The 26,366-nt window shown below is 40.2% G+C and overlaps 1 protein-coding gene across 2 annotated transcripts; it reads left to right on the top strand.

The window, feature by feature from the left end:
• Positions 1-1,848: 1,848 nt before the first annotated feature.
• Positions 1,849-26,355, top strand: tubgcp6 (tubulin, gamma complex associated protein 6). Of its 2 annotated transcripts, none has more exons than XM_051381408.1 (25): positions 1,849-1,938; positions 2,497-3,304; positions 3,478-3,641; positions 4,519-4,732; positions 5,734-5,892; positions 6,255-6,376; positions 6,530-6,593; positions 6,695-6,804; positions 6,920-7,011; positions 8,883-9,022; positions 11,356-11,505; positions 12,111-12,192; positions 12,735-12,823; positions 13,672-13,787; positions 14,993-15,131; positions 15,243-15,341; positions 15,445-17,296; positions 18,041-18,202; positions 20,138-20,306; positions 21,149-21,290; positions 22,901-23,095; positions 23,702-23,834; positions 24,508-24,721; positions 25,540-25,733; positions 25,868-26,355. In XM_051381408.1, exons 2-25 carry the CDS (start codon positions 2,519-2,521, stop codon positions 25,957-25,959), a joined length of 5,679 nt encoding a protein of 1,892 aa, XP_051237368.1. In that variant the 5' UTR covers positions 1,849-1,938; positions 2,497-2,518; the 3' UTR covers positions 25,960-26,355. The 2 variants fall into 2 exon arrangements, with proteins under 2 accessions (XP_051237368.1, XP_051237367.1); XM_051381407.1 differs by having other exon boundaries at positions 1,855-2,161.
• Positions 26,356-26,366: the final 11 nt, after the last annotated feature.

Genomic DNA, 26,366 nt, shown 5'->3' with positions numbered 1-26,366 from the left:
TTTTTACAGACTTAGAACTACTGAATTTTTCGAGTGGTTTGAATTTAAAGTTCTGTAAGAGCGACCCAGACGCAGACATTTAAATCAGCTGCAGTCTCCTTGACGTAACAGCTAAGTTTAATGGGCTGGGAGAAGAGAGAGCCGACCGACTTATTTAAAGAAAACTGTTCTCCGGGAGATGCAGAGTTACAAGCTACAAACCCCAAATATTAAAATGATAGTAAATTCTGTCTGTGTATAGTAATTATAGTGCTTTGGAAGACAATATATCTGTGCACTTTGGTTACAGCTATAGTGACTTGCAGTACAATAAAAATGGTCTCCACTATTAATCTGCTGTCTGTTTCCTTTAATTTACTTATTTATTTGGTAATTTATTTAAATATGTAGAATCACTGAGATAAAACTTTTTTTAAGGGACCTACGCACAAAAATCACCATGTACAGTGTGAACATAGACAAACATACATTTACCACGTATGGTTTACATGCACAGTATACAATTTGCTGGTATTGGTTCCACATTAAAGAAAACAATTACAATTACCATTCAAAGTGCTCAAGTGTACCTATTGGTATTAAATCTTAGAAAGAAATAAGTGTTTTTGTAACTCAGTTCCAAGTTCATTTTGAACATGCAGTATAGCTTAAGTTAAATTGTCCTATGTAATAAACTAGTCATATACAGTGTTTAGTTATTTAAATGTGCACTTCTACCAGTGTGATCCTACTTTGCATAACAACTGTAGTAACCTCAAAAGAAAGGGTGCTTGGAGATTTGCTGAGGTAAAAATATCACACATCCAGAGAAGGTCCCCTACTCCAAATATGAATATGTATTAAAGAGCAGCAACTTGTGTTTATAATACAATTTTACTAAAGTTTAAAGTTTATTAATGTATAATTAAAGGATAGGTTCACATTTGTTTCAAGTCTGCCTTAAAACAATAATCACTTTCATAGGTACATTAAAAGAGTAATTGTTTTCTGCAATGATTCGTCTTGTCCATACTGGCCTGAAGAGATCCCTTTCTAATGCAGTTCCAGAGTGAGAGATGGAGGACAATATCCACTCAGATTGGGAATACTCTCATTTGATTTGACTGACTCAGACTTCATTAAATACCTCATTTTAGCTTAGGCTGAACTTGCAAATTTTTGTAAATCCAAAAACCCCATTAGCCTACTTATTGGATGTGCACTAGTAGGGGACAGCCAGTAAGGACAGGAGGAGCATATAGGTCTATAGGGAAAATGTTGACCTTTCCTGAGGTGTCAAACAGTGCAATTTTAGGCGATGCACATCTGGAGATGAAGTTCTGGTCATTCCTGTCTGCTGCTGCATGATGACCAACTACAGGTATTTAATCAGTGGTTTGTATTGTGTCTAACTTGTGTAAGTTTCTATATTAAGAGCAATATGACTGCTTTTCCATACTCTTCTGCTGCATTCAAATCCATGGGATTGCAATGAATTAAGAGCAAGTTAAAGTAATTCATCCATGTTAAATGAGTGACATAGTTGTGTATTTTTGGTTGTTTTGTTGATTGTTATATTTTATTTTATTTGAAATCAATGTACAATTTCCTATCCGGAATGTACAGTGTTTTCTCAATGACGTCTGCAAAAACTGGCACAAACAGTAGGAAGCTGGTATTTACATTTTTTTCCGTATTACCTGAATGCAGCAAAGCGCGATGGCAAATGACAGTTGTGCCATCCTATGATTGACAAACGTCAACAACCAATCAGCGAAGCCTCTGGAACATCCTTAGCCAATCACCGGAGGCTCCATATTCTCTTGTCCAATCATATTCAAAGAGGCTGATTCTAATTTTTGTGGCATCCCCGCGGCAGATAGATGATGGAAGATGAATGGAGCGACTAGCTAGCAACTAGCTAGCGACAACAACATCACAGCACAGTAACTGGCAACAGTAAGCTGGAACAAGAAACCACTGATTAATGAAAGCAGTTTGGAGCTGTTTAAAGGACCCACCTACTGGGTTCCGCATATTTGCCATATAAGCTAAGCAGGACAGCCAGTTGGTACTGTGGGCGTGCTAATAACAAACCTTAGCATGCACGGGAAGGAGTCCCTTTGGGTCTATACAAGATTTAAACTGTCTGAATCAACGGAAAACACACCATTTCGAGAGGGTAAATGATTCAAGAAGTATCGTTTTAGCTTGGGCTTGCTTATTAAATATGCAGTTTGATATACAGTGCGAATTTCTAACGTAGCTAAATGCTTAGCTGGTCACCGTCAGCTGGTCGTGGTGCAATATACTTTTTACTGTCTAGTAACTAGTCGTAGAGAGTATTCTGTAGTCTGTCGTAGACATTTTGCTTTGACTGAGCATATCTGGTTATTGTCTAAAATATATCGTTGTTATGTTATCATATTATATTGATATACTAGCAGACGTGCACCGTGTATTCCCAGTTATTATTTTATTGTTAACTTAAACCTTATTTTGTTTCACTCTATACAGGCTGAGGCAACAGTGCTACACCATGTACTCCAGCCATAACAACCACATGAAGCCCAGCTGCAACAGCAGCAGCATCACTGAGCTGCTGTCTGCCCTGTGTGACTCCAGCCTCACGGGGGTATCATGGAAACGCCGTGCCCTCGGTGGAGTCTCAAGAGAAGGTTTCCGCAGAGCTCTCAAGAAGTGTGCCTATGGTGCCCTGCTGTCTAAGCTATTCCAAGATGGCACCAAAGGGTCTGCCGCAGGACCGAGTGCCACAGCTAATACACCACCCAGAAATAAAGTCCTGATGATATGTTTTGACTTGCGGGTGGCAGGGTGCCGAGAGGAGGCAGAGAGGTTGGAGGAGCTGCTGGGGAGGCTGCCCGAGGGAGCATCCTCTGGCCTGGAGGAAGTAGACGCAGTCCTCAAGCTCCTGGTGCACTTGGCTGGTTCGGCTCCTCCACCCCCTACCTCTTTCAGCAGGGACTACATGAGACTAGAGAGGCCCGTGTTGCGAAGACCTCAACCCTGGGGCTACCAGAGTGAGGAGCTGCAGAGGCTAGAGGCCCGGGCGTGGGGTCTAGTGTGTGGGGAGGAATGGGGGACTTTGGAGAGTTTGTGTGGAACACAGAGGTTGATGGATGCCCCGCCAGGCACAGGACTGCTGGCTCTGAGAACTAAATTGGAAGCAGAAGAAAGATTTGAGCGGGAGACCAGGTTGACGCTGTTTGGAGCACTGCAGCACACTCGCACCTCTGACATAGACATAAGACTGGACCTGCCTCCCGTTCCCAGTAATATTGATGTAACTGGGCTGGCTATAAGGGTATGAGACTCATCTAAGCTAATACATGTTTAGTTGGAGTTGTTTTGTCATATGGCCAGATCAGTCCTGTCAGTTTCATTCTGGTTGGTTCCTATTTGCACAAGTGCTTGATTAAGGTTTTAAACACCAGTGTTGTGCAACAGTTTCATCAGGCTTAATTGTTGTTTGTGCAGGTCCCTTCCTGTTTAGATCAGTCTGAGGATGAGGGCTTCCAGTCAGCTTCCAACCTGACCCCAGACTCTCAGTCTGAGCCCAGCCCCATTCCAGACGTTGATATATGGGAAGCTCTCCGCACATTTGAGCCAGAAAGACGCCGCTGCTGGGAGTCTGTTGGCTGGTAAGTTGCATTGCTGTTGAAAGTTTGATCAATAAGCATGTCAAATACTTTCCAGAGAAAGTTTTAGAGAGTTACAGAACAAAATTAGTTAACATGGTAGTAGGTAGTGGTAGGGGTTACAACTACTAATTATTTTAATGATTTATTAATCAGTCAGTTATTTTTGATTAAAGAACCAGTCTGTAGGATTTAGTGTTGAAGTTGTAGAGTGCAACCATTTGACTACAGCTCAGCCTTCCAACATGTAGGAGAAACTATTTAGAGTCAGTGTTTGTTTGTTCTCAGCTACTGTAGAAACATGGCGGTTCAACCTTTTGACTCCGTAAAAGAGGACCTCAGTTAATAATACGCTAATAACAACATACCTATGCATATAATATTTATTGTATTATTATATTTTATATGTCAGAAAATGGGGAAAATAGCCATCACAAGTTATGAGTCTGAGGTGATGTATTCAACTTGTTTTTGTCAGACCGACAGTTGAGACTTATTAGATATTTATTTTAAATTTTTTTTTTTTTAATTTTTTAAATTTTTTATTACTTAGATATTTAATTTCAAACAATTTTACAACAGCGAAAAGCATCCCTTATTAAGAGCTGAAACCAGTGGATATTCGGCATTTTTGCTTGATAAATGAGTTGTGATTAATAAATTGTATAGTTGGAGAGGAAATCTCTGTTGATTGCCTAGTAAATATGGTATACTGTGATATAATATATAGGACAAATGAAGAAAATCCAAAAAAGCAGTTTAGCGAGTAGGAGAACAAAAGTGACCAATGTATTAGAGAGCTCCACTTATAGTTATGTTTTTAGTTTCACTCTCCCTCTCTGGAACACAACATCAAATTATACTTAATTTCTCCTACCAGCCCACCGGGAAAACGTGAGTCACTCTATCTAACAGAGGGAGGCAGGGAGGCCTTTGACAAACTGTATCGTCTCTGGGAGGGGGAGATGAGGGTGGTCAGCACAAGTACACCCTCCCCTCTCCTCCCACTGCCCCTGGACTCTCAGAAACAACTGGTGTCTGACCTCCTCAACGTCTTGATAGGAGTGACGTCCACGACCTTCCCTCTCAACCAGGTGCATTTCATTATCTTTATTTATCTGTCTCTTTAATGCAATAAAATGCAATTGATCTTTTTTAGGGGTCTGTCACACTGACGGTGAATATAGTGATAAAAGCACTTTGACAGCAAACAATTACGAATAAACACCGAGATGAGAATTAGAGATCAGAATCAATGGACAGTCTGTGTGATGTGTGGTAAAAACAAACCCAATGGACTTATAAAGGCATATTGCAGCAAAACTACAAAAAGAAAAAAGTGCCAATGTCAGACACACACTCAATTCAGTTGCCTGACAACACGACAGCACGACATTACGTGGAAATGAATGGAAAATGCAGAAAATAAAACCCCAGGATAGCTCTTCTGTTGCTTTATTGTTTTCATTTCCAAGTTTTTATATTTCCAGAAGATAATAGTTGTTTACAACATAAAGTGAATCCTCTCTTGTTTATTCCCATAGCCCCTTATATTCTCTCTAGTGATTTTTATCATTAACATGTGTTCTAGTACAAGAGGTGGACACGATATCATGAACACTTGTAGAATCGAATGTAATCTAGTATAATAATCCTGCATCAGATTAAACTTCTGCAAAGCTTATAATGTTAAAAGTTTTGCTGTGACTGTCAGAGATGTGTTTATTAAACTCATAAGGTAATCTTTGAGGCTGTGGTTTGTGGTAGTGTTGTGCTAGATTGCGAAATATTGTCCGTGTTATTTTTGTTCCCCCAGAAGAGTCCTGTCTAGGAACTTTGTATCCAGTTCTCATAAAACAACCATGGGAAGGACAACATAACAAACACCTGATTATGTATTGCAGTCTAATATAACAACACCACAAACCTTCGGAAATCACCATGGAGGTGGTGCCGGTAGCCTCAACAAAAATTCAATATCATAAGCTTTACAAAGATGGTCCTGCTGCAGGGCTATTTTATTGGACGTTATTAGACTGTACAGTTATTCATTGTATTTTCTCCACTATCTGTAAATATGTAATCACCTTTCCAGAGTGTTCAGTTTGACGTCAGACCTGGTGTGTGCGTGTCGGGGGCATCTCCAGAGAGTGTGTCTCGTCTCTTGGGGGAGCTGGCCCAGTACGGCACCTACTACTTGAGGCTGAGTCGCTTTTCTCTGCAGAGTGCTGACAAAAAAGGACTAGTGTTTCAGGTATGTTTACATAATCATCATTAATACTGTTGCACATTGTACCCCCTCTCTTCTCCACTCATATTATTCTTGTTGTCACCATTGTTGTTGTTACTAATTCAATTCGAAATACTGTATCCGTTGCTCGTTGTGAGACTGGTGAGTTTGCAAATAAATAAACAAACCATTCATACACACACATATAAACAATCTAAAAGTACAAATATGAGAATGTAAGAATATAGTTTTACTTCACTGTGGAAACCTGAAATAATATTCAACAGCACAAAAGCACATTAAGTCAAATAGCACAAGTGACCATTTCAGTGGTTTCTATCAGCATAGATGAAGAAATTAAAAACATTTTTGTGTTTCTCTCTAAGGCTTTTACAGGTGGTCTGCGGAAGTATCTGCATTACTACAGGGCTTGTGTTCTCAGTACTCCACCCACCCTCAGCCTGTTGACTATTTGCTTCCTCTTCCGCAAAGTGGGGCGCCAACTGAGGTGAAGTCAGACCCTTTCTTTTATGCTGTGTCTTTTTTTCACACTTTTGAACTTCAGCCTCACCCGGGCGACAGTACAGTCGTGTCTCGACTGAAAGGACCTTGATGCAAATATCATCAGATCAAAAAAATCTCCTCTTTCTTTTAATCTAAGGTACCTGTCAGAACTGTGCTGTGTAGATGGACCTTTGGGTGCAGGCCAGACCACCTTCCCTGTGGTGAGTGCTCTTTTATCTGCAAACTGCAATATGTCATCCATCATGGCTGTGTTTAGCCTATCAGATGGGATGTCAGCTCAGTGCCATGTGGCTCTCCTCAGGGTGTTAAACTGCTGTCCTACCTGTACAATGAAGCACAGAATAACTGCAGCAACGAGAACTATCCAGTCTTGCTGTCGCTGCTGAAGAGCAGCTGTGAACCTTATACACGGTCAGTCACCAGCATGTCTTCAAAACAAAATAATATAACCCAAGGACATGACTTTACTTCATTGATATGCAGAACTTGCTCTATTGAATCTGACTGTTTACCGTGCTTCACTTAGGTTTGTGTCTGACTGGGTATATAGCGGCGTCTTTCGAGATGTTTATGGAGAATTCATGATCCAGGTCAATGAGGAGTATCTCAGTTTCAGAGGTGAGATCACACATCCACACACGCACACACGCACACACTGTCAGCAGGTTCTGAAAATGAAAAAGCCTGGCAGACAGATTGTCTAGCAGAAAAAATAAATGTCATTACTGCTTTTATTGCCTAGTTGGATTTGTCCTTGTTTCTATAAAGGATGTCATGAAGTTATTGGATGATAATCAGTGGGAAACAGAATCAGCCACCACAGCTGTAGGGACCAAAGCCATCTCTCGCTCAGTAAACCACAGGGATAAACACAAATAGATTATGTTGCTTCTCTTCAGTTGGTACATCACACTGACTAGAACAAAACATTTTCTGAAATAAATGTTCCTTCTTCGATTTTTTTTTTCTTCTCCTGTATTGCCCTTGACAAATCTGGACTAGTTGAATTAATTTGTTTTGTCCAATTAATGACTTTCTCTCTTTAAGGATAGCAGAGGACTAGTGGTAAGACTGTAGGAGATAATCCGTGCAGGGCAAATAAATACAGACCCATCTGTACTCTACAGGAACTGGCTGACTGTAACATTCAATAGATTTTTGATATTCACTGTTTGATTTTAAGACACATTTACTTGTTACAGCTCATAGTGACGGATACAGTTAGGGCTCAAACTAACAATGATTGTTATCAATAAAACAGCTGATCATTTTCTTGATTTACATTATTACATATTACATATGTATATTATACATTACATTTAAGACCAAGAAGAGCAGTTGAATTGAATCCTCACATTTATGATCCTGGAAGCAAAGATTTTTTTCTGCTTGAAAAGTGATTAAAATGTTCATTGGTTATCAAAATAGCTTTGATCAGCTAATTGACTAATCATTGTAGCTGTAGTTACAATAATAGAACTGTATTGTTTAAACAGTGACTCGTAGGAATAAAATCTATTTTTTTTATTTAGTATTTTGATTCTTCAGAAATGAAGAAAACACAATATTTACATTAGGGTAGAGCTTAAATGAGATGAATTGATCAGATTGTCAATTGACAGAAAATCAAAATTAATCAAAAAGTAATTTTTTAGGTAAAAATGCAAGGATAATGTTGCCTTTCTTTGGCATATGTGATAATACACTGAGAAAGCATAAGGAAATGTAACCTTGGGTTCTTGGCATTTGTGAACATTTTCAGAAATTTTATTTACCAATTGGCCGATTAATCGATAATGAAAATAATTGTAAGTTGCAACCCTATATTTGGGAATTATTCATATGTAAAGAATAATATCGATGACATTCTATTCCTCAAACAAGTACGCACTGTAATTGCTTCGTTTTGACAGCACTCCATAAATATGGTTGTATAATAATCATTATACCCTGTCCAAATATTGTATGTCATGCAACACCCCATTCAAGGTCAGACTATCACCTCGGCTTTGTCTGGCTAAGAGGTTCATTTGCTCATCGGCTACACCTCATCAACTTCTGCAGTGAACCTCTGCTCTTCTCGCTCCTGCTTTTTGGAGGACACACAAATGTCATTGTTCTCCTCGTAGTCCGTCGGCCAGGGAAGCAATCAGCAGCTAAGCTTTCTTGGCAAGCCGCAGGCTTTCTGTAAAGAGCTCTGGAAGCTCAGTGCATTCATGTTCTCTTATGCTTTTTGCTTAGGATCACTGAGCTAAGCGCTAACAATTTCCAAGTGTTAATTCAAGCGGCCAGAGTTTTGCCATGCCCCGTAAGTCATACTAATATGGAAAAGTTTTAGGCCAAGTGCAGGCTGAGTATTACTCCACCACTATTGCTTTTTGTACTTCCGTTGTTAGTGTCATGTACTGTTATCCAAGGCATAATGGACCTGTAAAACTACTTGGTCTGAATTATAACAGCTTGTGATAAGTGTCTTTGAATTTCTGCAGACAAACACTTCTGGGTCCAAGGCTACACTCTGATCTCAAAGGATGTGGAGGATTGTGTGCCCCTCTTCCTGAGACACATTGCAAATGACGTGTACGTGTGTGGAAAGACCATCAACCTCCTCAAGATCTGCTGTCCACAGGTTCGTTTTGCACATTTGACACATTCATATATGCAGACGGGGGAGTGTATGCAGATGAACGTTGTGTAAAGATACCTGATATATGAAGCCTTAATTATATTCTTAATTTATTCAGTACGAAGTCACTGTTGTGTGCAGTAAATAAATTAGGCATATAGAACGTTAATCCTTGAATTTACACTACTGTAGAGATTGGCACAGTTTGTAAGCAGCATCCACAAAATCCACTCCGCAATTGTCCACCTGCCACAATAATGATTGTACCCATTTGGAAATCCATACCGCCCAAAGGGGATGGGACAAATAATCAATACTGCGACATAAAGGGACACAGGCTCTTGCAAAAGGTCATCGATACACACGCATTAGTATTGGGATGAATTCTCTTGTGGTACTTAGGCAAGTGTGTTCATCCTTCATTGCAAACGTTTGAATTATGGACTGTTCTGCTCTCTGTGACTGCAGACTTTTGCCACAGTTGCCAGAGTCCTTTTTTTGGTGTGGAAAAAATTAACCATTTTAGATGTACATTTCAGTGCTGTTGTGATTTTGTCACATTTGAAAAGCAGGAACAGTCAAATGTGTGACATTTCTGCTATAAAAATAATCTATAACTATTGATTGATTGGTCAAAATAGTTGCCTATAAATTTTCAGTTGACTAATCCATTAATCAACTAATTGTTTCAAATCTAGACAATATAGTCTTGCAATATATTGCATATTTCAGAATTGCCTACATGGTGATGCCACTGGTTTTGTGCACTAAATATTATCCATGTATCATTACAAGTTACCATGTGATTCCCCACTACTGCCTGCAAACATCTGTATAAAACCCTAAAATTAAGACTTGTCTCTGTATATGAACGGACCCCTCACTTGGAATGATGACAGTAGGTAGTAGCATGCCAGACAAATGGAAACTATCAGTGAGGCTTTGAACTTTCTGTGTAATCTAATTAATTGTATTTAATGTCCTCACCTCTCTGTGACTCACCTGCTGATTCACCAGCACATAATGTTTTTTATGGCTTGACCTACCTGACCTAAACCACAGGGCACATGCTCTTGACTAATTGGCATTCTGTAACTACAGTGTTTCTCTGTATGCTAATTTACACCAGTGTTAGCTCTGTTATTCCAGGACAAACTGCAGGGTGGCTATGAACGCATGTGAAATTATGGATATAAAAAAGGTGAAAGAATCATTAAAATGTGCTAACTAACAGTTATCCAGTTGGTTTGATGTGGCATATTAATACGGTATTAGGAAAGAAGTACATTGTGGCTAACGTTATAAATTAAACAACCACTACAATACTAGATTACTGTGTGGGTTTGTTTTTCAGGTGTAGTTGTAAAAATGTGTTAGTTCTTCTGGCTAAATGTTTGACAGACTGCAAGGCACATTGCTTTCCCCTACTGCGGATAATATATGTTTGTTGTGAAATGTACAAGAGTTGTAAAAAAAATAGTTTATTCCAGCTGCTCCACTGTAAGGATTTGTTGCTTTTTTGTTTTATCTGATGGTATAGACATTTTTCATTCCTTCCTGAGGTTTAAATAGACCAGTCAATTAATCAGTTGATAATGAGCAAATTAATCAACAGTAAAAATAATTGTAAGGCAATTGGAGAACAAAGGAGGATCGGAGGACACTGATTAATTCACAGCCTTTAATCATGCAAGAAGACTACTACAGTGTCTTCTAGAGTCTGAGTCAAAGTGGTCAACCACATACATGTTCAACCAAGAGCAGGTGTACAACTGTCATTGGATGATTGGCAGGATAAGGAATCCGAGGGTGGGAGTTGCTAAAAACAGTGTTCCACACCGTTACATCATGTCAACTATGTAAAAATAATTGTGATTTGCAGCCCTAAAAGGAAATTTGGGGTCTCTGATATGAAAACACATCATCATGTCACCACATTTAGTCACTACAAGCATTAACACTTAAATGTCCAGTGTGTAACATTTAGGAGGATCTATTGGCAGAAATGGAATATAATATTCATAGGTATGTTTTCATGAGTTTATAATCACCTGATTATAGGAATCGTGTTTTCAGAACCGCCATGTTTATACAGTAGCTCAGAGTGGACAAACCAAACACTGGCTGTAGATTGGCCCATTTGCCACCGTAGTTTCTCCTATACACCTCACAGCCCGTTCTCATTCCCTGGTCGTCAAATACAAACGTGAACTGTGTTTTAGTTAGTAGTAATCTGCAACTTCACTGCTAGATGCCATTCAATTCATACACACTGGTACTTTAAAACAACAAGCCTCCCTTATAGTGCTAACTTCCTGTTAACTCTATGTCCACAGCACTACATCTGCTGGTCAGAGCTGCCGGTGCCTCGCATTGCTGTCACCTTCTCCCTCCAGGAGGTGGAGGAAATTGAGAGGGACTGTGCTGTGTACCGCGGACGCCTGGAGAGGGTTGCAAAGCACAGTGCCCTCAGCAGGGAGGAACAAGTATTGAGACACATGCATATTGTTCCCATGCAGTAGCATCTGAACTGTGATGTATTTTTTTTCTAAAGTCTGATTGATAAATATTGCTTCTCGTCAGTTACATCTGACAAAGCGTCAAATTAACATAAAGAAAGACGTGGTGTTTTACATGCAGTGAATTTTAGTAGACATGGCAGTCAACATGGTGTATTACCTTAATAAAGACACCGTTATGTCTCTGCTAGCTGCCTCTAATAGATTTTTTAGAAATCAAGGGAAGCCTAAATATCCAGGAGGGAAGGCAAACCTGCTGTAAGACAAATCATTACACAGGTATTGTCCCTTAAGACAGAGAGTTTCTTTCTTCTTTTTTTTTTTACATAACATGATCCATGATGGTGACACTGCTCAAGTACTGAGAGTTTCAGTAGCGAATCATTAAAATGATGCAGCTGAAGTCTGGGGCTTGCCCGCTGCTTGATGTAGTGTAACAACCTGGTTTCGTATAGCCTATATTGGGTGTGCTGTTGGCGGTGATGACTGGCAGAGGTGGGGGAGGAAAGGTGAGCTACAGGGCAAGCAGATAGATCTTTGTTAATGATGATTTCTTGTCTGTCTATTGTAAGGCCCAGCGAGCAGAGCAGGCACGCCAGGAGCTGATCAATCAGGTCAGAGAGTCAGCAGCCAGAACCCTGGAGAGCATCCGCGGTTAGTGTTACACTTACACACACGCACTTACACACATGCTGTGAGTATAATTTTATAAAGCTCTTGATGTATATGCATACCCCCGTCCTACTTTAGTATACTTTCAACAAATCGGCTCGGCTCTGAGTGTAACCCACACTCGCTGGTTGACTCTTGACCACAAGTTCCTTTTAGCTTCATTCATTCCTCTTAGGAGAGCCTCAGAGGTGCACAAGGGCAGTAGCACTGAAGAATGTGTAGTACGGCTTCTAGTATTATGGGTTGTGAAATCTAATCATCACTTGCACAGTTTAGCAAACTCCTCACATAATTTATTACTTCAAAAGATGTGTGGCAAAGTTTGGGAGGGGTGGTGCAAAGTCTGGCCTGATGCTCTATGCGTGTCTTGGCATAGGCATATTTATCTGTGTGTGGGGGGGGTGAGACACAGATGGTGATGTTGTTTTGTGTGTATGTGTGCATGTGAGAGAGACGGTGATATTATGTACTTTTCATGTGGGGGGGGTTAAGCGGCCCACTGTTATCTCTTTCGACTCCTGTAGGGCGGCAGGTGTCACAACGTCTGGCTGAGGAGGCCAAGAAGAGAGAGCGTTTTGAGGAGCTGAAACAGCACCTGGAGCAGGAGCAAGAGGTACTTGTGTGTGTGTGTGTGTGTGTGTGTGTGTGTGTGTGTGTGTGTGTGTGTGTGTGTGTGGTTGTGTGCGTGTGTGTGTGTTGTGTGTGCGTGTGGTTGTGTGTGTGTGTGGTTGTGTGTGTGTGGTTGTGTGTGTGTGTGTGTGAGAGAGAGAGAACAATATGTTGTGTGAGAACAGAGATTTTTAAAATATGCTTGTGTATTTGTTCACAAGAGAAATGTGTGAGAGAGTAAGATGGGGAGCATGTGTCTGTAAGAGAGTAAGGAAAGATGATGATGTATTAGAAAGAAAAAGACAATCTTTTATATCTTATATTTCGAGATGTTGGTGATGGTGGTATGGTAGGTCATTGCCTTGCCGCCGTGTTGATCTGGTTTGAAATCCCAGCTATAGGAGGGTGTAGCTGTTTGTTGTATAATATGACTGCAAGCGTCCAGTGTTGGGAAGTGGCACGACCCCTCACGTACAAAAAACGCCCCTGTGGACACAAACCTTGAGAGTGAACCAGAACAGTAAAGTTGCAGCCGAAAAGCTAAACAATGAGTCGAAACTTGATATAAAAAACTATGTCTAACTATCATTAGATACATTGTTATTATAAAAATATTGATTAAAGCCACTTTGAAATCTATTAACACATCTGTCAGATCAGAAATGTACTAAAGGGAGAACTTAAGGTAAACAGAGGTTTAGATTCATACATTTCACCCACAGCTGTTGATGCCCATTTTAGAAGCTGAAAGCAATGATGTATGTGGTTGTGTGTGTGTCTGTGTCTCTGTCTCTGTCTCTGTCTGTGTCTGTGTCTCTGTCTCTGTGTGTCTTTGTGTCTTTCTGGAACCAGTGGCGAAGTGCAGCCAAGAGGAAGCAGGAGGATGATGACTTTAGCTTTGCCAGAGAGGTGAGGGACAGAGAGAAGAGGCTACAAGCACTGGAGGAGCAACTGGAGCAGAGAGCCAGGTCAGACCGTTTTTACAGCAGCTGCTAGAGATGTTAATGTTTTATTGATGATTGATTAATCTCTGTTAAGATTTTATTTGATCTTGGATATGTTAATTGACTATGTGCAAACATGATGGGACAACAATTCCATCTGTGTGGAATATATCAGCGGCTGGACTTGCCGAATTTCCATGCAGTTGGGATAACTGCGTGATGCCGCAGCATGAGCAGATGTGTGATCAGAGCCTGTAATGCAAGCATGGCATAAGATGGTTAAAAGTTGTTAGTTAGCTTGATGAGGTGGAGGTCAGAGTTTCTCATCCAACCAATTCATACTATTTTTTAAGTTTCAAGATTTTTATACCTTTTATTATTTGCATTGAAAATATAAATTGTGAAATGGCCTTTAATGGCCTATTATCTGTTAAGCAGTAAAGGATCTGACAATTGGCTAAGGAACATTTTAATACAGAGCCTGAAAGTGCATATGCACACATACACTTATCCTGGCACATGAAAGCTTGACTTTATCATCATAAGAGTTGAAGGAACACTGATTGCTGAATAATTTGCACATTGCTAATTTAAGTATAAATGATTCAGTATTCAAATAAGACATATTATTTATAGTATGAAGTTCAATATCAGACATGTCTGCAAAAATTAAATCAGCTAATCTGTGCTTAGGAAGAGTATATTAATATTTTACTGTTAATATTTGCTGCTACCTGGTGACTGAATGACCCGGTGGGAAAAAGGACAATCTCATAAATTAGAGGTTCCATATTTGATCTCCACGACATTAGCGCTGCAATGGAGAAATTAATCAGCCACTATTTTGATCATTTATTTTTTTCTTTGAGAATTAATTTTTTAAAGAAAATATGCACAAATACAGTTTCAGTGTTTGCTGCTTTTCATTGTCTTCTACAATTGTAAACTGAATATCTTTGACCTGGTAAGATGAAACAAGACATCCCCTGTGATTCTGGGATATTGTGATGGGCTTTTATCATTGTGTGACATTTTTTAACCAAATGATTTATTGATTGACCAAGAAAATAATCGTCAAATTAAAAACGATAATGAAAATAATAATTCGTTACAGCTCTACATGACATTAACCCTTTCCTAGACATGCATTTACTGCATGTTGCTCCGGATATAACCGTCAGCTAGATGACTTAGTTGTAACTTGGTGCATTACTACACTCAAATTGTAGGAAGGAGCTGATTGCTCAGTACAGCCGTCTGTCAGAGGAAGCAGCTGGCAGAGAGAGGCGGGCCATGTGGCGGGTACAGCGGATGAGACTTGATGAAGCCCGGGCTCAGTTCTTCATGCAGGACAGACAGCAGACTCAGGTTCGTAATAAATTAACATGGAAAACACACACAGAGGACAAGAAAAATATGATTAAAGAGATTGTTATTATAGCAGGGAAGTCATTTTAACCAGACCATGCCTTCTTCCAGGCAATGCTAGAGAAATATCCTTTAGGCCAGGAGAGACCACCCATGGAAATATTGCCATCTGTTCCCTCAGCACAACAGACTGCACCACAACCAACAGTGGTATGACAACACATTGGTTTTTGAACATTAATCCCCATTTCTTTACACTTAATCATGCTCTTGGGAAGTGTGTACTATCCTCATTAGTTTCTTCTCATAACAGGAATCTCCCTCTCAGAATCGGCCTGAACAGCAGCCAGTGGAGACTGAAGAATCTAATGCTGTATCACCACCGCTTGACCCATCTTCATCTGCCCTTAGAGTAGACCCTGCCCTCATCTCTGAGGACATTGACATCAATGATTTTCTCGCTAAGTCACCAAATCCTGACAGTCAGCAGGTGGATATTGCCCTACAGGAGATCGGCTCTGACCTACCTGAAGTGTGTCCTACAGCACAACTGGTAGACTATGACTTCAGTGCCCCCTTTAGTCCACTTGAGGGTATCATTGGCCAAGCCTCCTCCCAGCCCCGGCCTCGGTGGGGACCTGCAGTCCAGCCTGATCTGATCCAAAACCACCCTTCTTTTTCTCATATCCCCATAGGAGAGAACATATCTCAAGTTCAGGAGAGTCTCCCCAAAGCCGGCCCCTTTGGCCAAGCCTCCAAATCCAGCTTTCCTCTAGGCCAGTACACCCCAGAGGAGCCCCAAAATACATCTAAAGCAAGCGTTTATGGACATCCCTCTCATTCCTCAGTGCAGCTTGTAGATGGAAGTGGCTTAAGGCCAGACAACAAGCATGCAGAAGTTGCATCTATTATAGAACAGAAATCTGAAATGGGGAATTTGGAAAGTAAAGTAGAGGCAAAAGAAGACAAGGGTAAACCTGTTGAGCATACAAAAGATGATGTGGTTGATACTGCCGCTTCCACCACACTAGAGCAAGGTGGTAAGGATAATGGTCACCACAAAGAGGTGACAAGTCTTTCACCTGATACAAGCAGTCAACCCTGCAGTTTAGATGCCCAAGATAATGCTGGTGAAAATATTTCTTTGCCAAACATTCATGACTCCAGTGCACACCTAAAAGCTGGCGAGCTGGTTTCAGATGCTGTTGACCCACAACCTTTGCCTAACATCCATGGACATTCCTCTGATGCTCACATAAAGGTTGGAATGTATGTATCAGGTGTAACTGCTCTTCTTCCACCCCCTAACATCCACGGCCATGCCTCAGATTCACACATCAAGATTGGAATTCATGTTTCGGAAGTTAATTCTCCTCAACCTTCCTCCAGTGCTCATGGTCACTCTTCTGACTCTCACATTAAAGTTGGGGAAAACATTTCAGATTTTGTCGCTCCTCCTCTTATTCCAAATATCCACGGTCATGCCTCAGATGCCCACATTAAAGTTGGGGAAAACATTTCAGACTTTGTCGCTCCTGTTCTTATTCCAAATATCCACGGTCACGCTTCAGATGCCCACATTAAAATTGGAGAAAACATCTCAGATGTTGTTGCACTACTTCCTTCTCCCAGCATCCATGGTCACTCCTCTGATGCTAATATAAAAGTTGGCGAGTTTGTTTCTAACATACCCGAAGAGAGACTTCGTTCGAGTAAACATGGGCATGCCTCAGACTGCATCCTTCAAACAGGCTGTGTAGTATCTGGAACTGAACCCGCCTTGTCTGCTCTACCTGGAAGCTCCTATGGTCACTCTTCAGACTCCGCCTTGGGTGTTGGATGCGTAGTTTCAGCAGACGAACCCAAGCGTTCTCCTCTACCTGGCAGTGCCCATGGTCACTCTTCAGACTCAAATTTAGGCATTGGATGTGTTGTGTCCAAAACTGAACCACTTCCATCACCACTACCTGGCAGTGCCTACGGCCACTCCTCTGATTCAACGCTGGGGGTGGGTTGTGTGGTGTTGGGAACGGTGCCGCAAGCCTCTGTACTACCAGGAAGTGCTTATGGCCACTCATCAGACTCTTCACTTGGAGTTGGGTGTGTGGTGAAGGGTAAAGACACTGGAAATCAACAGAAGAGAGAAGACAATGAAGATGGTAAAGGTAATTAATAATAAGTGATACACATTCTGCAGTTGTGAGGAACACATAAGCTTAAGATAGTATAAGATGTTATGATCTTCGATGCAGATGTAATCCAACTGTATATTCTCATATTCTCACTCTTGTAGTTTGTGATGACACAACTAATAAACTCAGACATAGAGGAGACAATTTTGTTTACAATTAGAAATACATAACACAATTCATTTATTCAATTGAAGATGACTGGAAAAATACAGAAGTATTAAAACATAGTTCTTCATGGATACTTCTATTTCTAATTGCAGCTTTGTCATAATCTGCTCTTTGACATAAACCAAATTAATTATTTGCAAGCAATTTTTGACCAGCTATTAAAAGCAAAAACCTTAATATATAGCTTAGATTATTGTTTGGTATGTTCTCCGGTAGGATGCAAAGAATAAATAGTGCAATACAAATGTTACCTCCCAAATTTAATCTAAAATTATAATATTTGTCATAATATTGTCAGGGGCTTCATGCCGTAGAGCTTCAGTGTAATACTATTTTTACCCTGTCTTTAGTAGTATACATACAAAGCATAGTGTGATTCTTTTTTTTCTTCTCAAAACTACACTAATAACTGTTTTGTTGTACTGTTGAGTTTGTGTCATTTGACTCCGCCTTTGTATTGAAAAGTCAGAAAATCTCAAATATTTTTCTAGTCTTGGATAGATATTTGTTCTGTGTATGTCAAAGTAATTGTTTTACATCTTTCTTAAGGTTCTAAGTCGGACAGCCCTGTTGAGCAGCTGGTTGAGAGCATGGGCTCCTGGGCAGCCGGCTTCGGTTTGTCCCCTGGAGAGAAGTCTGAGCAGGAATACCTCATGGCTTTGTCTACACAGTACCAGGTGGAACACTACGAAGACTGCTACAACCTAATGGGTTAGTTGAAAACATATGAGGGTGCTAAGGGAACCATTAATCTTTGGCCATAGTTAATGAAGGCAATGTTGACGGGTATTTTGTACATAATAAGGGGAATTCAGTTGTTTATAGATACAATGGTCTTTAGTTTTTGTTGAAACTGTTTTAGAGAGGTGGATTTGAAATTTTTGGCCATTTTAGATAGTGGAGTTTAAAATTTATATTGAATTATACTGAGCAGTGTTTCTCTGTTACCCCTTTTTATGTTAATGACCTCTCTAAAAAGGTTTCAACAAAAACTGAACATTATAACCTTCATGATGGACATTTATACTCCTTCACATAAAGAAAGTTTTTATTGACAACATTTGTTGTTTGATTTCAGCTAAATTATTGTGCTGGCAGTATGCTGATAATTTAACAAATAATTGCCAAAACAGAGCATGTTAATAGAAAACAATAGGGGATCCAAACTAGAACTTTGAGGAACTTCAAATTTAAAGGTCCAGTGTGTAGGATTTGGTGGAATCTAGCATTGTAGTTGCAAATTGCAACTCACTAATTTCAAAGCACAATCAAAGTAAAGTAGGTACTGTATTCTAATCCAAAACCAAATGGACAAAAGTAAATTATCTGACTCATTAATTAAATAAGACTAAATAATTTAGTCTCTTAAAACTGATGCTCTTGCTTCCCCTTTATCTGTAATTATTTAACAAAATGACCAAAAAAGTGTAAGGGAATGAATATGATAATTCTGCTAAGATTGATCCCTTTGCTTGTGGGCAGAAATTAGATGAGACTAAACATGTAAGGAACCTAAAACAAAGACTAAACCAGTCTCTTATCAACATAATAGATGTCTACAGTACAAGTGAAATGTCTTGACTCTTAATTCTTCTGCTGCCTGTGTACTCTCTGATGAAATAACTTAATGAGAAATGTAACATCTTTTGAAATACAGCAAAACATCATGTCAAATTTGCAGAGAAATGAAAATGATACACCTTACAGCGGTGGAGCTTACTTCATGTAAATTAAAACGTGTTCAGGAGTGATTTATTTCCAGAGGCTGTTAAATATTTACTCCATCAGCAGGCACAGAGGTTGCATAAAAAACAGTGATATTTCATAAGGGTATTAAGTCTGGTTTATGTTTGGTTGGGATGCATCATGGCTTGTTGAAGTAATATCTTGTCTTTTTCACTGTGCATGTGTTGTTCAGTCATGCTGCTATTATTCATGCCAGCTTCCAGGCTCTCCATGAAATCAATCAGAATCTACTCAGCCGAATACATTTTCCACACTACTGATCAAAGTCAGGAGCCGTAATTATTTAGGGACCATGTTACCATCAATATAGAGGCTGGACAAAGTAACTGGAACAGCTTACAATATAGTGCTATTTAATGAGAGCAACCTGCAGTAAATACTACCCAACGTGAAGCCGATATGTTTTTTGTTTTTGTTAAGATAGTGTCAAAGAGGTTTTGATACATCCCTAAGGTCACTTTAAGACTTTTGTTGTACAGCTGCAACTAACTATTATTTCCATTATCAATTAATTGGTTACTTTCTCAATAGGAAAAGTTCACATATTCAAATATTGTGTATATTATTTTGTATTGTATTTTGACCATCAGTAATATCATAGACTAAGAAAAGGGTCAGTTTTGGCATTGTTACTTAGAAAAATGTTTCATCATCTATAAAAAAAAATGGTGATTCATTTTCTGTATATCTACTAATTGTTTCAGCTGCACTTTAATCAGTTAATAAATGTTTCTAACATTTATTCTGCATCATCCATTCTAGCAAAAACATTACTTCAATAATGATTTGACTTCTGTTTACTCTACATCATTTTTTTTTTACTTTTTAAAAACTGTTTTCTGCAGTTGTGAGAGTGATATTTGTTCAGCAACATGTCTGTCATCTCCCTTTCACACACAGCTTCTTCCCCCGAGTGTCAGCTGCTGAAGCAGGTAACTCGGGGCCCCTGGGGCCTTCCTATGGACCCCACACTCCGCAGAGCCACAGACACCACCGCTATCCAACTCAGCGAGATGGTTTCCCTGCCAGTTCTGATAAAGCACTCTGTCACCACCCCACTCATCACACAGTGAGTGTCTGACTGAAAGAATGCTGCGGGACGAAAGAGTGTTTTCTGTTAAATAGAGATTAAAAACGTTTCATGTTTGAGCACATTACAAATGATTATTTACAAGTATGGGTTTTGAGTGACAGATAAAAACATATCATTATTTTACCTTTTTAAAGCCACATACTGGGTTAGAAATAATAAGATAAATGCAGTTGTGAGGTTTTTACTGATCTCTTGTCATTTTTCTGCTTCTTGAGGCCACTTAAATTGTAGTTGAGTGCACACTCTGCACTGGAGAAATAATTTAAATTCCTATTACCTTCCATCTTTATAGGATCCTTTTTCTCTTTCAAATTCCATCAGTACTCCAGACAAGCTTGTCAGTCTTCACCCACAATGTTTCTGCACACTATGCAATTCAGCCTTTTGTGTGTAAAGAAATGGCTTTCTCATCCCTTTCTGCACACAGAGGGGGTGCAGTATATTTAGCGTCAGAATTCATAGCTCTAAATTTTTATTAACACAATTTTGTCCCATGCTTAGACGACACAGTGGAGTTTGCCAGAGATTTTCAACACTATTTTTATCTCTTCCCTGCTGACTTTTCAGTTAAAGAGAACCTTCCCACTGTTATATAAATGTGAATCGCTTAGGAATAATTCAAAGTAATGGGATTGAGGAAGTCATGCGAAAAGTGGAAAAACACCGGTGTATTCCCTCAGCTTTCTCCAGAGCTGATGTCTATCATCCTCACAACCTGTATCAAATTTTGCCAGTCAGCAACATTTTCAGTCCAGGTTGTGGTGTCAAACCTTTTCTCTCCTGTCTTGGTTATTTTCTCCTCCACCTTCTATTCCCAGTGTATCTTTGGTGAACAAGGCAGTGGTGGACTACTTCTTTGTGGAATTGGGGGTGGAAAGACACTTTGAAGCACTGCGACACTTCCTGCTGATGGAGGATGGCGAGTTCGCCCAGTCCCTCAGCGATTTACTCTTTGAAAAGGTGAAGCTTTTCAAGAAGTGTTGTTGTCATGTGTATGCACAATAAAAATAGGGCGATTTTTGGTATTCTTTTTAAGTTTGTTGGATTCTAGAACAGGGCACAAGAGGACGACTTTTAAAAAGACCGAACGTCCTGGTCTCACTTTGAAAAAGGGATTGGTATTGTGTACAGGCAAACCCGTTGCTGAAAGCTGCTCTAATCAAAGTTGTTTTATATTAATAATGTATTAAATCGCTGTGTAATGCAAAAGGGTTGCTTGTTGTGACAAACCCACAGTGGATTATCGCCCGATCCTGCAGTTCCCTTAAACCTAATGGAGCTTTTCACTACCTAACTCATTGTTTTGGTTTACGACCCACAACTTTACTGTTTTGGTTCATTCTTCCCGCTCTCAGCAGCATCATTTTCAGCAACAGCAGGCAGCTGTTTCAGCAAAAAAAAAACTCTATAAACCAACCAAACCCTAACTGCCAAATGCACAGACTAAGTTAACAGCTAGCTGGTGAATAGAGAGGAGTATTAATCTGCTAAGTAACCGATATTTCCCATAAGATTTGATGGAAAAGATGGAGCTAAAAGAAGAGTCAGTATTGGACTTACTGCTCCACGTGACAGCAGTGGACACAAACAGACTCTGAAAGACAGACAGGGTTTAAACATCAATCATGCTTAAACATGTAGCACTTGAGCTTTTGGCCACTTGGGGGCAGCAGAAACAAATTGTGAACATTGACATATCATCTTTTAAGTTGATATGGTGAATTTGTTAGCAAACATTTTGATTATTTACACACCAAGAACTTATAGAGCAACATTATCATCTATTTTGAGTCTTTTTTCTGGCCACCTGAGGAAGTCTCTCTTTTAACTCGGTTTTTGGTCTCTACCAACTACTGAAGGGAATATCCTGCTCTTTAGCTGCTAAATGCTCCACAGTGTTAACCAGCTAGTTGTTAACTTTATGTGTCTGCAATATGGTGCTGGGCAAGTGGGTTTTTTCACAGAAAACAGCTGCCTGCTGCGACCAAAAACAACACTATGAGAGCAGTGAGAGTGAACCAGAGCACTGTTGTGGCCGGACAGCTAAACAATGTGCTGAGATTCATTATAAACCTCTGTAAAGCCGAGGAAAGCTGCAGATTCAGTTGATTTTCCGAAGGTTCATCACTTGAGCAACTCTGTTCATTATCACATTATTTTCACAATTTTACCCATTTTTGTTATAAAAATCGGCCTGTTATGCAGCACATGATTGCATCACTGCCAGATTTCTAGACTGCTTATGTCGAGCCCAAGCTTCCTGGCGTGAAATGACAAACACAGCCTGTGCTAACACCTTGGTTCTGTTCTGCAGAAAGATTCATGTACATCTGTCTCTCGAGGCCCATGAGCCAGAAGGTTTTTGTCCCAGCCAAACACTCCACCAGCTGATTTCACTGATTAGCACACCTTCAACTGGAAAGCAAGCTAATCATTGTAATCAGCTACCTTTAGGGTTTGTTTGGAATAAAAACTTTGACAGCGCATTTGAAACAACAGGTGTGGAGGTATGGGTAGTTATCCGTGTTTGACCTTTGCATATTCATTTAACCGATGTCTCCTCCATCCAGCTGGGCAGTGGCCAGACTCCTGGCGAACTGCTGACCCCCCTGGTGCTGAACTCCATCCTCAGCAAGGCCCTGCAGTACAGCTTACACGGGGACACCCCCTTAGCCGGCAACTTCACCTTCGCCCTGCGCTTCCTCCCGGAGACCTTCCACCCACACGCCCCAGATTCTCTCAACTGTCTGGAGCTACGCTACAAGGTGAGGCAGTGTGAGTGAGTAACAGTGAGTACGCTAGCATGGGTGTGCTTGTCTCACCATGAGTGGCAGCTTGAATGTGACAACCTGTCATGTTTTGACAAACTGCTTTGGGTGTGGAAAATTAGCTTATCACGCACTTAAATGGTTGAACCTCATAGATTGATTGGAGTTGGGTCTTTTGGATGACATGCACGGTGACTAATGTTGCACATATTGTCCTCTGCTCTTGTTCTTTATTCTTCACCCTGTTATCTCTCCCATGACTGTTTCCTCTCCTGCTGATCCTCCCTCCCTCTCTTTATCTCTTGCTTCACATATTTTGCTTTGCTTTCTCTCTCCCTGTATATTTTTTCCTCCATTCCTCTTCCGCTTCTACCCCCCCCCCCATCTCTCACTCTGTCTTCCCTTCACAATCCTCTCACCTCCTTTATCAACGTCTCTGCGCTCACAACTTTCCCCTCCCCTCCCCTCCCCTCACCTCATCTGTCACTTTCCTCTACATGCCAACTTTCATTCCACTTTCCTTGCTTTCTTTCACACTCATTCTCACACCTTCACACACTTTTTTTTCCACCCCTCTGTCTTTTTCATCCTGTCATCTCCCAGGTGGACTGGCCGTTGAACATCATCATCACGGACAGCTGCATGAACAAGTACAATCGTCTGTTCTCGTTCCTGTTGCAGCTCAAACACATGGTGTGGAGCCTCCGCGAGGTCTGGTTCCACCTCAAGAGAACGGGTGAGAGGGTGGGAGCTTTTGATTCAGGTCCAGCTTAGACTCCACCTCACCTCTGAGAAGGAAGAGTTAAAATTCTTCCTGTTGTGCTTCAACTGTTTATAAAATATTCATTGAGGGGAATACTGCAATTCCTTCATGTTTTATTTATACAAAGCACATCTCATACCAATGGGATTGTTGTAAAATAGTGTGCTTCACTGGGTTAGATAGTATTGATCAGTCAAAGCCTGTGTACAGACTACATAAATGGATATCCAGAAAAAAAAAAAAACGATTGAGATATTAGAGGGATGTAAACTTCAGTAATTTTAACATGAATATTACTCATCACCGGGGGAAAATGTGGATGATTATTTAATACCCAAGTGCATTTTTGATCACAAGGGAAGAGATGACTACACAGTTAACCACAGTCTGTCTGTATCATAAGTATAGCTATAATTATCAATTATTTTCATTACTAGTTAATGTGCATCTTTAATAAAATAAAGATGAATCACTGTCAAAAGTTCCCAGATCACAAACTAACTCAAATTGCTGTCCAATGGGACAAAAAGAGCACAAGGATATTGATTTTACTGTGATATGAGTCTATAAGTCTGTAACCACCAAGTGTTTATTTTCAGTCCCTGCAGCACTGATCACGACTTGTTCCCGCCTCTGTTCCCCTCAGCACTGGTGAAAGGTGCTGGTCGCTCGGTGCAGTTTCATCAGCTGCAGCTATACAGACATGAGATGCAGCATTTTGTCAAGGTGATACAGGGATACATCGCAAACCAGATCCTGCAAGTGTCCTGGAGCGAGTTCACAGCCAAGCTGGCCACTGCCAGTGACCTGGACGCCATCCACCGCACACATGCAGACTACCTCAACAGAGCCATCTTCAGGTGAGGGCTGGAACTGCATGTGTGCATTTTACAGTATTTATTGCAATATAATAATTACATTTTAATAAAATCCATCAATCCCTGCTCTTAACATTATGCACAAAACAGGGGATATATGATATTTCACCTAAATTTATTGCATTGCAAGAGGAGACATTTTGGAAGTTATCCTCATAACCCCAAAGATATTGATTTTACTGTAATGTAAAAACCAGAATTCCTACATTGTAGGAGGTGGAACCATAAAATGTTGGGCCTTTGAGTCTCAGAATTGATCTTTTCTTTTGATCGACTAACTCAGTTGACTAATAGTTGCTGCTTTAGACCAACTGATCAATCAAAAAAATAATTGTCAGTTGCAGCCCTACTGGGTACAACTTATTGGGACCCCAGACCCTTCACATACAGAAGGACTATGTGTTATTAAAGGTGTTTTGCTGTCCATATTACAGTTTGCAACACTTTGCATAAGTGTAATTTAAACCATCAGGATTTAGGCAACAACACCACAAAATGTGTAAAAATTCAGGGGAGTGAAATGATGTCTTCAGACTCAATACAGGCACAGCAAGTTGAAGTGGAACACTCTGCAACCATAATTTCATATAAAATTAATTCACCCTCCTCGTTGGAAGTTAATTTAAATTCCAGCAGGATCTGACGCTAACTTTTGAACCCGTTGAATGATTTAATCTCATTAGGAGAGGTTGTCAGTATCACACTTCTCTGTGTATAATTCCAGCCCATCTGAAAAGTCATTTCAAAGTTCCTTGTCATGTTTCTTAAACTTTGCACTCTCCCGTCACTCATCTCCCCAGGGGTCTGCTGACAGAGAAAGCAGCTCCGGTCATGAACATCATCCACAGCATCTTTAGCCTGATCCTCAAGTTTCGGGCCCAGCTGATTGCACAGCCCTGGGAGAGCCAGCAGGGGGAGGCAGTGCACCCCAGCTTCATTGCCATGCAGCAGTCGTACAACACCTTCAAGTATTACTCTCACTTCCTTTTCAAAGGTAAGGACAGAATATTGTTTCCGGTCTGATTTCATGAAAATGTACCATGTTTATTTGCATTCAATAATTAATAACTAACTTGAACTGTATTTAGGTATAGCACTTTCTAAAACTGTCTTTTTTTCTTCTCTCAGTGGTGACCAAGCTGGTAAACAGAGGCTACCAGCCTCATCTGGAGGATTTCCTCCTTCGTATTAACTTCAACAACTACTACAAGGACTCCTGAGCTGTGTACTGGTGTGTATTTTGTACATAAGCGAAGTGTGAGTCCTTCACATATTACTGACAATTTGTTAGAAACTTATCCAATGCAACATTGTCCACCATGAGTGTTTACATTTTTAGAATTCCCTATGTGTTTATAAGACAGAAGAGGGGACAGTACTGTATACCGGGAATGGATTTGAGCTACATGTTTTTGTGCTTGATGAATGGCTTTACTCCTAAATTGCCTGCTGCCAAAGTTTTTAATTGAGATAAAGCCGATGCCTACTGTAATGCCTCCCATGCTCAGGTGTGCCTCCAGCTGTGTAGATTTTAAGTGCATAAAAACTAAATGTCAATTATATGTAAATAGAAAAGCAAAATGCTTTGTTTAATAAATGCTCTATTCTCTGCTGTGGATCTTAAAAG

Source organism: Dicentrarchus labrax, unplaced genomic scaffold (assembly GCF_905237075.1).
Source record: "Dicentrarchus labrax unplaced genomic scaffold, dlabrax2021, whole genome shotgun sequence".
Lineage (NCBI taxonomy): Eukaryota > Metazoa > Chordata > Actinopteri > Moronidae > Dicentrarchus > Dicentrarchus labrax.
The sequence above is the reverse complement of the archived record's forward strand: the minus strand, read 5'-3'. Positions and strand labels throughout refer to the sequence as shown.

Excerpts from the sequence above, each read along its gene's own strand:
- tubgcp6 (XM_051381408.1), top strand. The coding sequence starts at position 2,519 with ATGTACTCCAGCCATAACAACCACATGAAGCCCAGCTGCAACAGCAGC. Across the intron at positions 5,893-6,254 it reads AAAAAGGACTAGTGTTTCAG|GCTTTTACAGGTGGTCTGCG; the intron begins GTATGTTTACAT and ends TTTCTCTCTAAG. Across the intron at positions 18,203-20,137 it reads AGACTGCTACAACCTAATGG|CTTCTTCCCCCGAGTGTCAG; the intron begins GTTAGTTGAAAA and ends TTTCACACACAG.